The following is a 12,569-nucleotide window of genomic DNA, read 5'->3' on the forward strand; positions in this document are numbered from 1 at the left end:
AGTCGCTGGTGAGCCACTCCACACTCCACAGCAGGTCGGCCACCGGAGAAGAAGAAAGAACAACAGATGGAAAACAAAACAAAAGCAAATCCAAAACAGAAAACAAATCAACTGTTTGTGGCGATTTTGTTGCTTTGCAGGTGACGTTGTTCTCACCGCCGGCAAGGAAGGGAAGAGGGGAGGAGGTCGTGGCAGACCCACCTGTTTGTTTGGATTTTCCGGCGGCGTGTGGGTTCACGCGCCGCCAGTGGTGGTGGCATGTGGAGAAGACGTGCCGCCACTGTTCAGCCGACCCAAAGGTTTCACGGCGCTGTTCCTGTGGCTTGGAGCTTCCAGCACTGTTCCCGAGGCTTTCTTTTGTAAATTTCAAATGTTGCTGTTTATATTTAGATTACTAGTATTTGATTTATTTTAATATTTTGTAATATGTAAAAGTGATGTGTGAGTTGAGCATAGTAAAAATGTAATGTTAGTGTGTTTGTTTGTTTATTCTATTTATGTTATTGAATTATAAAAATTAAAAAGACAAGAAGAATTAAGTGTTTAATTTGAATATGGTTAAATATCTGAAGGATAAATAAAATTATGTTATATTTTCCATGAAAATGTAAAAACATGTTTTTATATATATTTTGGGATTTAATAACTGATTTATTAAAACTTTAGAATTTGATTAATATTTCAAATTTTCAAATCACATCAAACTGAAAAGCAGCTTATCTCATGTAGGGTGTGTTAGGGGTGCTAATACCTTCCCTAGCCACAACCAGTCCTTTACCCTCAAATTTTTGACAACGACCAGAACATTTGGGTTTCCTAGTAACCATAAATCAAAATACTAGGTGACGACTTTCAAATAAAGTAAAGATAATGAAAAGTCACCGAATTGCCGCGCGGGTGACATGCGACACAATGTATCTCAACAACTAAAATGTTAGTGCTTGTAAATGGATCCCCCACGGAGGAATTTGGCTTGGAAAAAAGTTTCTTTTCAACAGTGTAAGTCAGGGGCTGAGTTGTATGTTGTAGCGAGGTTGATATTTGGGCTTGATTGAAGGTATCAATATAGGTCATGATGTGTTTATGCTATCTCACCTTCAATTTATATATAGATGACACGTTAATCTTTGGCTCGACTTATATTAAGCTCACCTTTTTGTGTTTCAAACTAGTGTCGAGTATGAAAGTTAACTTTTTTAAAAATAACATTATTAATGTTGGTATAGAAGATCAAATTTTTTATTATACAGCTCAAATTCTTTGATGCAACCAGGAAGAACTTCCTTTCAAATGTCTAGGCCTTCTTATTGGTGCAAGCTCATGTAGAACATCGATGTGGAAACCCATTTTCCATAACATCAACTTTAGATTGGCTTCGTGAAAGGGTAGGATTTTATCCATTTTGCTTTGTGCAATGTTAGCTGGTAAACAATTACTCTTCCTAAAAGTGTTGGTGATTGTCGCACGTGGTGCGGTATCGCGGCGAATGTCCTCCTTGAAAACATGGTATATGGAATATCCATATGTATGGTGTGGGGAAATAGACAAGACAAAGAATTCTTATCCTTTATTAGTGGAAAGAGGGAATGATAGTCGCCACCTAGTATTTTGGTCACTAGAAACTCTAACTGATTTCAGAGATCGGGTATAGGGATTGGTTGCGTAAAGATAAGGTATTAGCACCCCTAATACGTTTTACCTAAGGTAAGTTGCATTGTTTAATTGTCTGATATAAGCTAAGGTATTGTCGTGTTTTCTAATTGTTGATTTGTCTAAGGTTTTAGAAAATTTTTTCTCAATAAGGAGATCTTTATCTTATAAAGTAAAAACCTAATCATTCTAATATCAATATAAAAAAATAAGTTTAATATCGAGAACACATCTTACGTATAAGTTCGTAATCCCAGATACTAAAAGAAAACAAAATAAGTTTTTTGGTATTTTTTAAATATAGGCCTAGCTCTCATAACTTTAATAAACTGATTATTAAAGCTAAAAATACATGCTAATACATATTTTTTTAATTATTTTTTTATAAAAATATGATATGATTTTTAAATCTTTGAGAGACTTGGTCGTATACACGAAAACAAAACATTTTTTTTGAAAGGATTTTTAAAATTTTTATTTATTTATTTAATATATAAAATTATATTATATATTATTATTATATTATAATATTATTTTGGGTTAGACGCAACCCAATTATGTGGGCTAAGCCCACCCTGGTTAGGCCGACATCGGAGAATTGGGTCGAGATCAACCCAACAAATCCTTTTTTTTAAGGGACTAGGCTGAATTCAGCCCAACCATTTTGGTTTGGGCTGACTTTGGTCTGGCCCAGGAGCAATGGAGAGACTCTCTACTATTCATTTGCAGAATAATGGAAGGCGGTTGAAGGAGAAAAAGAAAATGAAAGAGGAGGAGAAGAAGAGAGGTTGTTCTGGTGATGGTGTTGCTAGCGATGGTTGTAAAATGGTGGTGGTCCTAGACGACTACAAGGAGAAAATGGTGGCCTGCAGCGGTGGCTATTGGAGGAAGGGCAACCTTCTTCTTCTCTTGTTTTTTTTTTTTCTGTTTTTTCTTTCTTATCTTTTATTTTTTATCTGTCTTTCTCGTTTGTTTTTCCATTGTTTTTCCTTTTTCTTTCTTTATTTTCCCTTTTTTTTGTTTTTTTTCCAATAATTTGTTTGTATTTTTTTTTCTTTTCCTTTTTTTTATGGGGATCCCCAAAAAATGGGTAATATTTGTGGTCTTGGGATTGGATCTCTAAGGGATAAAAACAAAGCCTTGTTATTCAAAAGGTTATGGAGATTTGGTTTGGAGGAGTCTAACATATGGAAAAATATGATCAAAAGCATTTACAATCTCCAATGTTTCAAACTTATATCGCAAGATACTATTTTAGGGGCTGGAAGTACATGATCACGAATTGTTAACTACTATGTTAAAGATAATAGGCTGCAAAATACTATTAATCATCAATCTGTATTATTAGTTGGTATTGACAAGATGATCAAATTTTGGCTTGATACTTGGGTTGATAATGGTAGTTTGACATATTAGTTTCCTACCCTTTTCAGCTTATCCAATGATAAAGAACCAAGCTCGACAAGATGGGAGTGTGAGATGGATACGAATGGTTTTGGTACCTTTCTTGGTCTAGACCTTTACGGGGAAGAAATTTTGATTTATCATACCAACTATATGCTATTTTATCAAAGGTGAACTTAGATAAAGATAAAGAGGATAGACTAGTATGAAAATACAACTTTACAGACAAATTCATTGTTAAATGCCTCCGCGGTTTATTAAGCTCTTGTCTTTCCATGGACACTATCTTCTCTTTTGCTGGGATTTGGAATGGGATCATCCCACCTAAAATACAGGTCTTTTGTTGGATAGCCATCATCAGTAAAATAAACACTTGTGGTGTGTTGGTTAGAAGAGGTATATTGGATGTCTCAACTGCTAATTGCCTTATATGTTTAGTTGAGGAAGAATCGATTGATCACATTCTTATGCATTGCCATAATCATTGGATCATTTGGTCCAAAGTCATTAACTGATGGGGGTTAGCGTGGTGTTGCCTAAATAGCTTGTCAACCTTTTTTTCTCAGTGGGATTCTTTAGTCAATATTGATAAGTTAAAAAAGAAGAAGCATGGTTGCCACTATTTTTTTCAGTTTCATGGTCTATTTGGTTACTTTATAATGATGTGATCTTCAAGCAGAAGACCCCGAACCATGACACATTGTTCTTCCTTATTATTACTAGTTCTTTCTTATTATTACTAAACTCTTTTTGTGGCTGAAGGCTATAGATTCTGATTTCTCTTATACAACTTCAAATCTGTTAAGATCAGTAGAGGGTCTATTAGACGGATGAATCTCCAAAAACCTATGTTGGTTGTCATATGCTCTCCCTTTAAGGCTAATAGCTTTAAATGGATGTGGATGGATCTTCGCTAGGAAAGCCTGGACCCTCAAGTATAGATGGTGTTTTGCAAAACTATTATGGAATTATTCTTGGTATCTTTTCGATGTTGACTGGTATTTTAGAATCTAATGAAACCGAGGTTCGAGTTGTTGTCAAAGCTATTAAAATCTCAGCCTCTAACCCTCTCTTGCATCACAAGCATATTATTATTGAATCAAACTCTTCTAATGTCATTAGTTGGATGAATAATCCAAATAACATATCTTGGTTGCACCATAAGCTTTTCTCTTCACATAAGAGATTGACTTTATGCTTGGGATCAATCATTTTCATTCATTCTCATCATTAGTCTAATCATATGGCAAATCACTTGGCTAAACAAGGAGTGCACATAACAAATGAATTTGTTGTTTGGATTTGAGTCAGCCAGTTCTTTTTAACCCTTTTGTTGTCTATTTCTATTTGGGGTTCCTGGTGGTGAAAGTTTGTTTTGCCAAGTTTGTGTTTCCTTTGCTATCTTGTTTCCTTCCAGGGGATGGTCTCTGCTTCTCTGCCTGATTTGTGTTTTTGTTGCTTTCTACTTTTGCTTGTGGTTATGGTTTTTGTGCTGATGTTTCTCTTTTGGTGAAGATGCTTTCTTTTCCATTCTTTTCTTTACCTTAAGTGTGGAGGCTGTATGATATGGGTGTGCTTCTATTTTAATTGGTCCTTTCTGGTTGTAGATATCCTAGTCTTTCTTAAGCATCTTGTGCTACCGAATAATTCTATAATTTTTCAATTGCAGTTTGGTTTTTTTTTATTTATCGATATTTTGGTTAGGTAGCTTTTTCGTCTTTATTGGCAACATAAAGCTTTTGGGTTAAGGTTTGGTTCTTATTTTTTTATTTGGTTTTTTTTTTAGTGCTATGAAACTTTTTGCTTAAAAAAAAAGAAGCTAAATCCCACCTTATCTTATCTGAAAGACAAGCACAATCAAGATTTTAGAAAGAAAGGGAGCATAATTTCAGTACGCTCTCTGCTAATGCCGTGAACTCAATCAGAAACACATATAATAACAACCAATAATACATATAATTAACAATATAATTTTTTTGGAAATAAGCCCATCAAAGAAATGCAAGCCCGTCCTCTAATGCAGGTGGGAAGCAGTTGAGATAGAATGCATTGCCAGTGGAATCCACCTTCCTAAAGATGCCAAAACATTTAGATCAGGTGCATGAAATAAAAATCATTTTCAGCCGATTTAGATTGATATAATTTATAGCTGCAATAAACAAAAATTTAAACAATTAAATAATATAAGGTTCTAATTATAATTTTATATTACTAGTTAGTGACTTGCTTTTGCAATAAAAGCAAGTAATTAAACTAAAATTTGGAACCTAAAGATTTGGGAACTTATCCAATGAATTAATTTAACTGCTACTATGAGAAGAAATGTAAGAAAAAAAAATTCAAAATTCTCCCATAAGTTTTCTGTTAACGTATTAATTAGTTTTCTTCTAGATGATCATTTGATTAACCCAATGTTCAGATTATTAATTGTTGGTGTTCCTGAATCAAAGAAGTCGCCTTGAACTGAAACTTGAGTTGTAAAACCTTGAGACCGTGTGGGGGAGACATCAGAGAAGAGCTGGTGAGAATTTTGGCATCTACTAGTACTTACCGTATCAACAATTAGGAGCTACTTTGTATGTTTACAGGCTGATTGAAAATGTTTTAACAATTATTTTATAAAGTATTTTTTATTTGAAATATATATATATATATATATATATATATATATATATATATATATATATAATAATAATTTGAAGTAAATAAAATAAAATTAATTTTTATTTTAAAAAATATTTTTGAAATACAAAAATAAACAGATTTTTAATATATATTTAGAACCTATTTGGGTCCCATAAATTTTGAATTTTTTTAATTAAAAAATATATTTTTTATATTTTCGTATTGTTTTGATATTCTGATTTTAAAAATAATTTTTAAACATTAAAAAAATATTATTTTAATATATTTCTAAATAAAAAATACATTATCATTATTTCAAACAGAATCTTACTGACAATAAACTAAATAGGAATAGATACAGGTAATTAGTGCTTTAAGGCTGTTTGGACTATACAAATTTATGTAAAAAGTCAATGGAACCAACTGGAAAGTGTTCCTTATTGATCATTTTAACAAACCACAGTTACATTGGTACATGATATTCAATATTATTTAGTTCCACTTGTTTAATGATTATCTCCCTTCTTTGCTATATATATCGTTTCATAGCCGTTGCTCACGAATACAGCATACCAAGAGTCTCTCTTGAGAAACACAACTGTCTGAGAGAGTTCAGAGAGACAGACTTGAATATTGACTTTAATTTCTTAATTTCTTGTGGTAGAGAGATGGCTTTGCATTTGACATGGATGTTAGCTTTCGGTCTTTTAGGTATAAATTATAAGTCCCGTCTCGTTCTTAACTTCCCCACAATTTCTATTCTTCTTATGGATAATATTTCGATCTGATATTTTCTTTTCGACAACTCGTAGAAGAATTTACGTTGATGTTTTTTTGGTTTTCTTTTTTGCTGCCAATGTTATACAGGCAACCTCATCTCCTGTCTGGTCTGTCTTGCTCCTCTGTAAGTCTTTCTCTCTGCAAACATTATTCTCTACGTACTTTTGTATCATTACCATCTACGAGCTAACTAGTGAGAATTGATCATGCATATCACAGGCCAACATTTTATAAAATTTACAAGAAGAAAACAAGCGAAGGGTTTCAATCTATTCCATATGTGATTGCCCTATTCAGCGCAATGCTTTGGCTGTTCTATGCAATTTTTAGTGAGGATGCCATCCTTCTCATCACCATCAATACGTTTGCCTTTTTCATGGAGTTCGGCTATATTACTGTCTACCTTCTCTATGCCACCAAGAAGGACAAAGTATGTATATCTACTTTCACCTGATCTCTTATTTCTTAAAACCCTTCTCACATTATTGGCGTCCTAATATGAAGAAATTTATTTGGTGCAGATTCTCACCTTCAAACTTCTCCTCCTGTTCAATAGTTTTGGGTTCGGTCTCATATGTGTACTAACTCTATTCCTGACACAAGGCCAAAAACGTGTCCAAGTTCTTGGATGGATTTGCATGATATTTTCTCTTTGCGTGTTTGTTGCCCCTCTTTTCATTGTGGTGAGTAATTTGAGTACGCAACTCAAATTTCCATTCTGGCACATATTTGTTTTCCTAATACTTGATTGAATCTTGCAGAGAGAAGTTATAAAAACAAAGAGCGTGGAGTTCATGCCTTTTTCCTTGTCTTTCTTCCTCACTTTGAGTGCAGTCATGTGGTTCTTCTATGGCTATCTAAAGAAAGACCAGTTTGTTGCTGTAAGTTCAATATGGAATTTCCATAAAAGTTTTTTTTTTTTTTTAAAAGAAATGAAAAGGAGGAAAATCAATTAAAACACCAACTTTACACTTATGCTTTTATTTATTTTTAATTAACATTTCTTCCTTTACGGCTACCTCAACAGGTTCCAAACATATTGGGGTTTTTATTTGGTATCATCCAGATGGTCCTGTACGTAATCTATAGGAATCCCATGAAAATTTTGGTGGTGGAGCCTAAACTTCAGGAGTTATCTCATGAACACAATATAGACATTAGAAAGTTGGGCACAGCAATCTGCTCTGAGATAAACATTCTGATACCACAGCTGAATGATAGCGGGAAAGTTGTATTTGAAGATCAAATTGCCAAGGAACTAACCAAGCAAACCCAGGAAATCACGAATGCCACCAACAAGATTTAATACATTCAAGTACTGATCAACGGACGCGTGCACTAAATTAAAAAAAAATAAAAAAAGTTGTGTATATATATATATGCATGTTGTGGTCGTGAGCTTGCTCTTTTTTATGTCTTCCTTTATTAGTGAACGCCTCATGTTATCAATCTCTTCCCAAGAATATTCATGTAAAATACTCCGTCTCCTCTATCTCTCCCAATCCTTTTGTAATATTTCACGTTTATGAAAGAACTTGAGTAAAAATCTATATGTATTTAATTTGTGTCTCCCTAATATATTATAATATTTGGAAATTACCTTTTTGCGTCACCCTAATTTGGACACATAAGTTGGAGAATTGATATATAATAATTTATATATTCATGTTATCTGTTTGATTGGAATGTTTGTGTTAATTAATAATTACTCCTTTCAAATGATTACTTTTAGGGAAATCATAAGAAAAGGACCTATTTTATAGTTATTAAAATAACATAGGTGAACCTGGTATAAGATTCGGGTTAAGATAATCTGATTTGATTGAAATTAATTTAAATTTTATTAAAAATAATATTTTTTTAATGAAAACTAATAAATTTTAATTAAAATTATAAATTTACTTGTTAAATTAACCGGATAAAACTATATAGGTCAAGTGTGGATTAGCCCTAGCCCAGGTTATTAACAATTCTTATATTATATTTGTGACGTAAACAGCATCCAACATAGAGTAGAGAGAGGGATTTTGTGACCGGTGACTACCAAGGCAGCTTATATCTTAGAAGTGGCGTCCATAATAAATAATATCATGAAAATGAGAACATATATCTCGTACTTGGAATTAAAGCAAATTTCTTATTAATGTCACATGAGTCGTGCGAGCTGGCATTGAACTACAAGCTCATTCATTAAATTAATTGATGAACCCTCATGTTATAAATATTAGCTACTATAGTGTGTTTTCTTATAATGGGAGATAATATGAAAAATAATAATGCTAAAAGAAAGGTTTTTTTTTTTATGTTGGAACGAGATATATGATGAATATAGAAAACTTTAGAGATTTGTAATGTTGCTGATAATCTTTATAATAATGTTTTTCCACACAATGAATAATACAATTAACATATATATATATATATATATATATATATATATATATATATATATATATATATAGAGGATTGCACATTTAAATTTAGAAATAAAGTTAAAATTACGCCTAACATTTATACTATATTTACATTGAGAATTATTTGCTTTTACAGGCTTGATATTAGGCTTGAATGACGGTTGCATGATTTTATTCAAGAGACAAGGGATCATGTGCTTGATCTGTGGTGATTTTCTATATAATATATGTTAATTAATTAACATTTTTATTTTTTTCTCAAAAATCTAGGCTTCAACTTTGCTTTATAACCAAAGATTTAATATATTAGTAACAATTAAATATTACTATAAATCATATTTTAAGTCTTATCTACACGTTTAAGTTTTTAAATTAAAATAATTATTTAATATGTTATTAAAGCTTTAATAATTAAATAATTATAAGTTAAAATCTCATCATTTTATTTTAATTAATAAAAATTAGTGTGATTCCATATAAATTCTAAAAGTAAAAAAGATTTGATTCGAAAATATATATTAAAAATTAATATAAATTATATAATGGACTGTTTCTAGGAGGATACTTTTGAAGTAAAGCGACATAATGATTCACCAAGATATATATAGATAGATACTGGAAGGATGATGTCGTGTTTACTGTTTGTGATTGGATGATAAAAATATTAAACAGTCATATAATAAGACAGTGGAAGAGACTTGATAAGATATATTTTTGTATTTTCTGTACGTAAGCAATAAAAGAAAAGATAGAGATAGTCGAGCAATATCTTAATTATATTTTAAAAAGAATAAAAATTTATTTTTGTGGATCACGTTGTTTATGATACATGATCGAACAACACGGCAAGCACTCCTGATGAAGCACAGGAAATAATTTTACGTGTGCATGAATTTCTTATATAATTTAATTGACGGGCTTATAGTTCTGAAACTTTATGTAATAAAAGCTAAATCAAAATGATTTTGCAGTTTCTAGCACACCTCAAGGCCATGTCCATCCAACCTTTTTCCAAAGGAGGAGAGATGATATAAAAACAAAAAAGAAAAGTGAGAAACATAAGGAATCCATTACATGGGAGCAGTACTGTAATGCACATCCAGACCTATCTCAACTTATCCAACGGGAAAGTGTCAAAATTAAGAACTTTTTAGATGGACAAAAGGCAGTCATTTTTAACACACTGCGCAGTGCATGATATGATCTAGTGCAGTGATCTCAATCAGAAAATTTCGAGTATTCAAATAACACAGCAGAAAATATCAGCAAAAATTAATTAATTGCTCACTGTGTTTATATATGTAAGGCTTAGGGAAACCCACCTTCATCCAGTGCCGGTGGGAAGCAATTTATATAAGACTGCGTGAGAGTGGAATCCACCCCTTGACGTACCCCATTAAAGATACCAAAATATTTCCTCAGAACTTAAGGGACGAGAAAACAAACCCTAATTTATTTTGAACTGTATAAGATGGGATGGAGCTGCCTATTTTATTTAAGAATTGTTTGATATTGATATTGTGATTAAAACTACTTGGTTGTGTTTTAAAAGTATATTTAACTTAAAAAAAATATTAAATTAATTTTTTTTCTGGAAGATATTATCGTCACTCACGAAAAGGAACAACTTTTACACAGTGAAATAGTACATTTATGTGCCACTAAATTGGACTGTGTTTACTTTCCAGTCATTTGACACCAGCGTAGCACAACTAGAATCTACTATTCTCCACTATTCAGATTTAGATGAACCTCTTTTTTTCTTCTCTGATTTGTTTCCAGGGACTCTTGCACTGCGATACGATGGATACAAACTCAATCGGCACTGGAAGAGCAAAAGCTAAAGCAATTTACTTGAGAATGGAAAGTATCTATGATCAAGTGGATTCAATTAAAACAAGAGCAATGAGCACATGCTAATAAGTTGACAAAGCCCCACAAAAGTACAGCAGATACTGAAGAGAAATAATATTCTTCTTATTATTTCAATCAACAAAAAGATTACAATATATACTGATAGTTCTGCATCAGGATCCTGCACTATTGCCTATAATCAAGCCTAATTATTTACAAACAAGGAAACAAATAATTAACGATTCAATTACAAGTTTGTTACCTATTCAGTGCTGATTTGGTTTGTTGCCTAATTAGTGCTTGATTTCCTTAACACTCCCCCTCAAGTTGGAGTGTATATTAATTATACCCAACTTGCTAAGTAAATTCTCAAACTGTGTGGAGCTTAATGGCTTGGTAAATAAGTCTGCTGGTTGCTGTGTAGTTCGAATGTAGGATGTCTGAATCATTCCTGCTTGAATCTTCTCACGTATCAAGTGACAATCTATTTCGATGTGCTTTGTTCGCTCATGAAAGACTGGATTTGATGCGATGTGTATTGCTGCTTGATTATCACATAATAGAGTCACTGGCTGTGTGTGATTTATCTTCAAGTCCTTTAAAATATTTTTCAGCCATGTAATTTCGCAGCATGTAGCAGCCATAGAGCGGTATTCTGCCTCTGCACTTGAACGCGATACCGTCGTCTGTTTCTTGGTCCTCCAAGAAATAGGTGCTCCTCCAAGTAAAATGCAATAACCGGTAACTGATCTCCTTGTGTCCTTACAACGAGCCCAATCAGCATCACAAAATGCTTGTAACTGAAGGTTACCCGTGGATGGTAACATGATGCCTTGTCCAGGTGTTTGCTTGATATATTTGAGGACTTGATGAGCTGCTGCTAGATGGGGTTGCCGAGGTTTGTCCATGAACTGACTTAAGATGTGCACAGCATAAGTCAAGTCGGGTCTAGTTATAGTCAAATATATCAACTTTCCAACCAACCTTCTATATGCTGATCCATCCTCCAAGAGCTTCCCATCAGATTGTGTTAATGATACATTTTGATCCAAAGGAAACCGGGATGGCTTGGCACCCAAAAATCCTGTATCATTCAAAATATCGAGGGCGTATTTTCTCTGTGACAAGCTGATCCCATTCCGTGATCTTGCAACTTCTATGCCAAGGAAGTACTTAAGTTGTCCCAAGTCTTTCAGCATGAATTGTCTGGACAAGAAAAGCTTGGTGTTCTCTATATCCTGCAAATTATTTCCAGCCAATATCACATCATCCACATATATCAGTAATGCTAGAAAGTTACCCTGATAGCTGCGGACGAACAAAGAATAATCAGATAAAGACTGGTGGAATCCTGCAGCCTTGAGTGCATTGGACAGCTTGGTAAACCACTGTCTGGAGGCTTGTTTCAAGCCATATAGGGATTTATGGAGTTTACAAACTCGTGTCTCCCCCTTTCGTCCGAAGCCAGGAGGCAGTGACATGTAAACATCCTCATCCAAGTCGCCATTCAAGAATGCATTGTTGACATCTAATTGGTGGAGATGCCAACCATGCAAAGCTGCCACACTGAGTAAGACACGGACAGTGACCATTTTTGCGACAGGGGCGAAGGTTTCCTGGTAATCAACTCCTTCAATTTGGCTGTATCCCTTAGCCACCAGCCGGGCCTTATACCGTTCAACTGTCCCATCAGCTTTCAACTTGATCTTGTAGACCCATTTACAGCCGATTGGCCGTTTATGAGAAGGCAAGGGAACCAGGCTCCAAGTTCCAGTAGCTTGTAAAGCAGCGATTTCAAGATGCATGGCCTCACGCCACTGTGGATGCTGAACAGCCTGGGAA

General features: G+C 33.6%; 1 protein-coding gene across 1 annotated transcript; it reads left to right on the plus strand.

The window, feature by feature from the left end:
- The first annotated feature begins 6,234 nt into the window (after positions 1-6,234).
- On the plus strand, positions 6,235-8,015 carry LOC133676336 (bidirectional sugar transporter SWEET10-like). The gene is made up of 6 exons (XM_062097999.1): positions 6,235-6,390; positions 6,547-6,583; positions 6,679-6,889; positions 6,981-7,142; positions 7,221-7,340; positions 7,487-8,015. The coding sequence occupies exons 1-6, from the start codon at positions 6,348-6,350 to the stop codon at positions 7,763-7,765; spliced, it is 852 nt and encodes a 283-aa protein (XP_061953983.1). The 5' UTR covers positions 6,235-6,347; the 3' UTR covers positions 7,766-8,015.
- The last annotated feature ends 4,554 nt before the right edge of the window (positions 8,016-12,569 follow it).

Source organism: Populus nigra, chromosome 16 (assembly GCF_951802175.1).
Source record: "Populus nigra chromosome 16, ddPopNigr1.1, whole genome shotgun sequence".
In the NCBI taxonomy this organism is placed as follows: domain Eukaryota; kingdom Viridiplantae; phylum Streptophyta; class Magnoliopsida; order Malpighiales; family Salicaceae; genus Populus; species Populus nigra.

Coding starts and splice junctions, on each gene's coding strand:
- LOC133676336 (XM_062097999.1), top strand. CDS start 6,348: ATGGCTTTGCATTTGACATGGATGTTAGCTTTCGGTCTTTTAG. Junction 6,391..6,546: donor GTTAGCTTTCGGTCTTTTAG/GTATAAATTATA, acceptor AATGTTATACAG/GCAACCTCATCTCCTGTCTG. Junction 7,341..7,486: donor AGAAAGACCAGTTTGTTGCT/GTAAGTTCAATA, acceptor CTACCTCAACAG/GTTCCAAACATATTGGGGTT.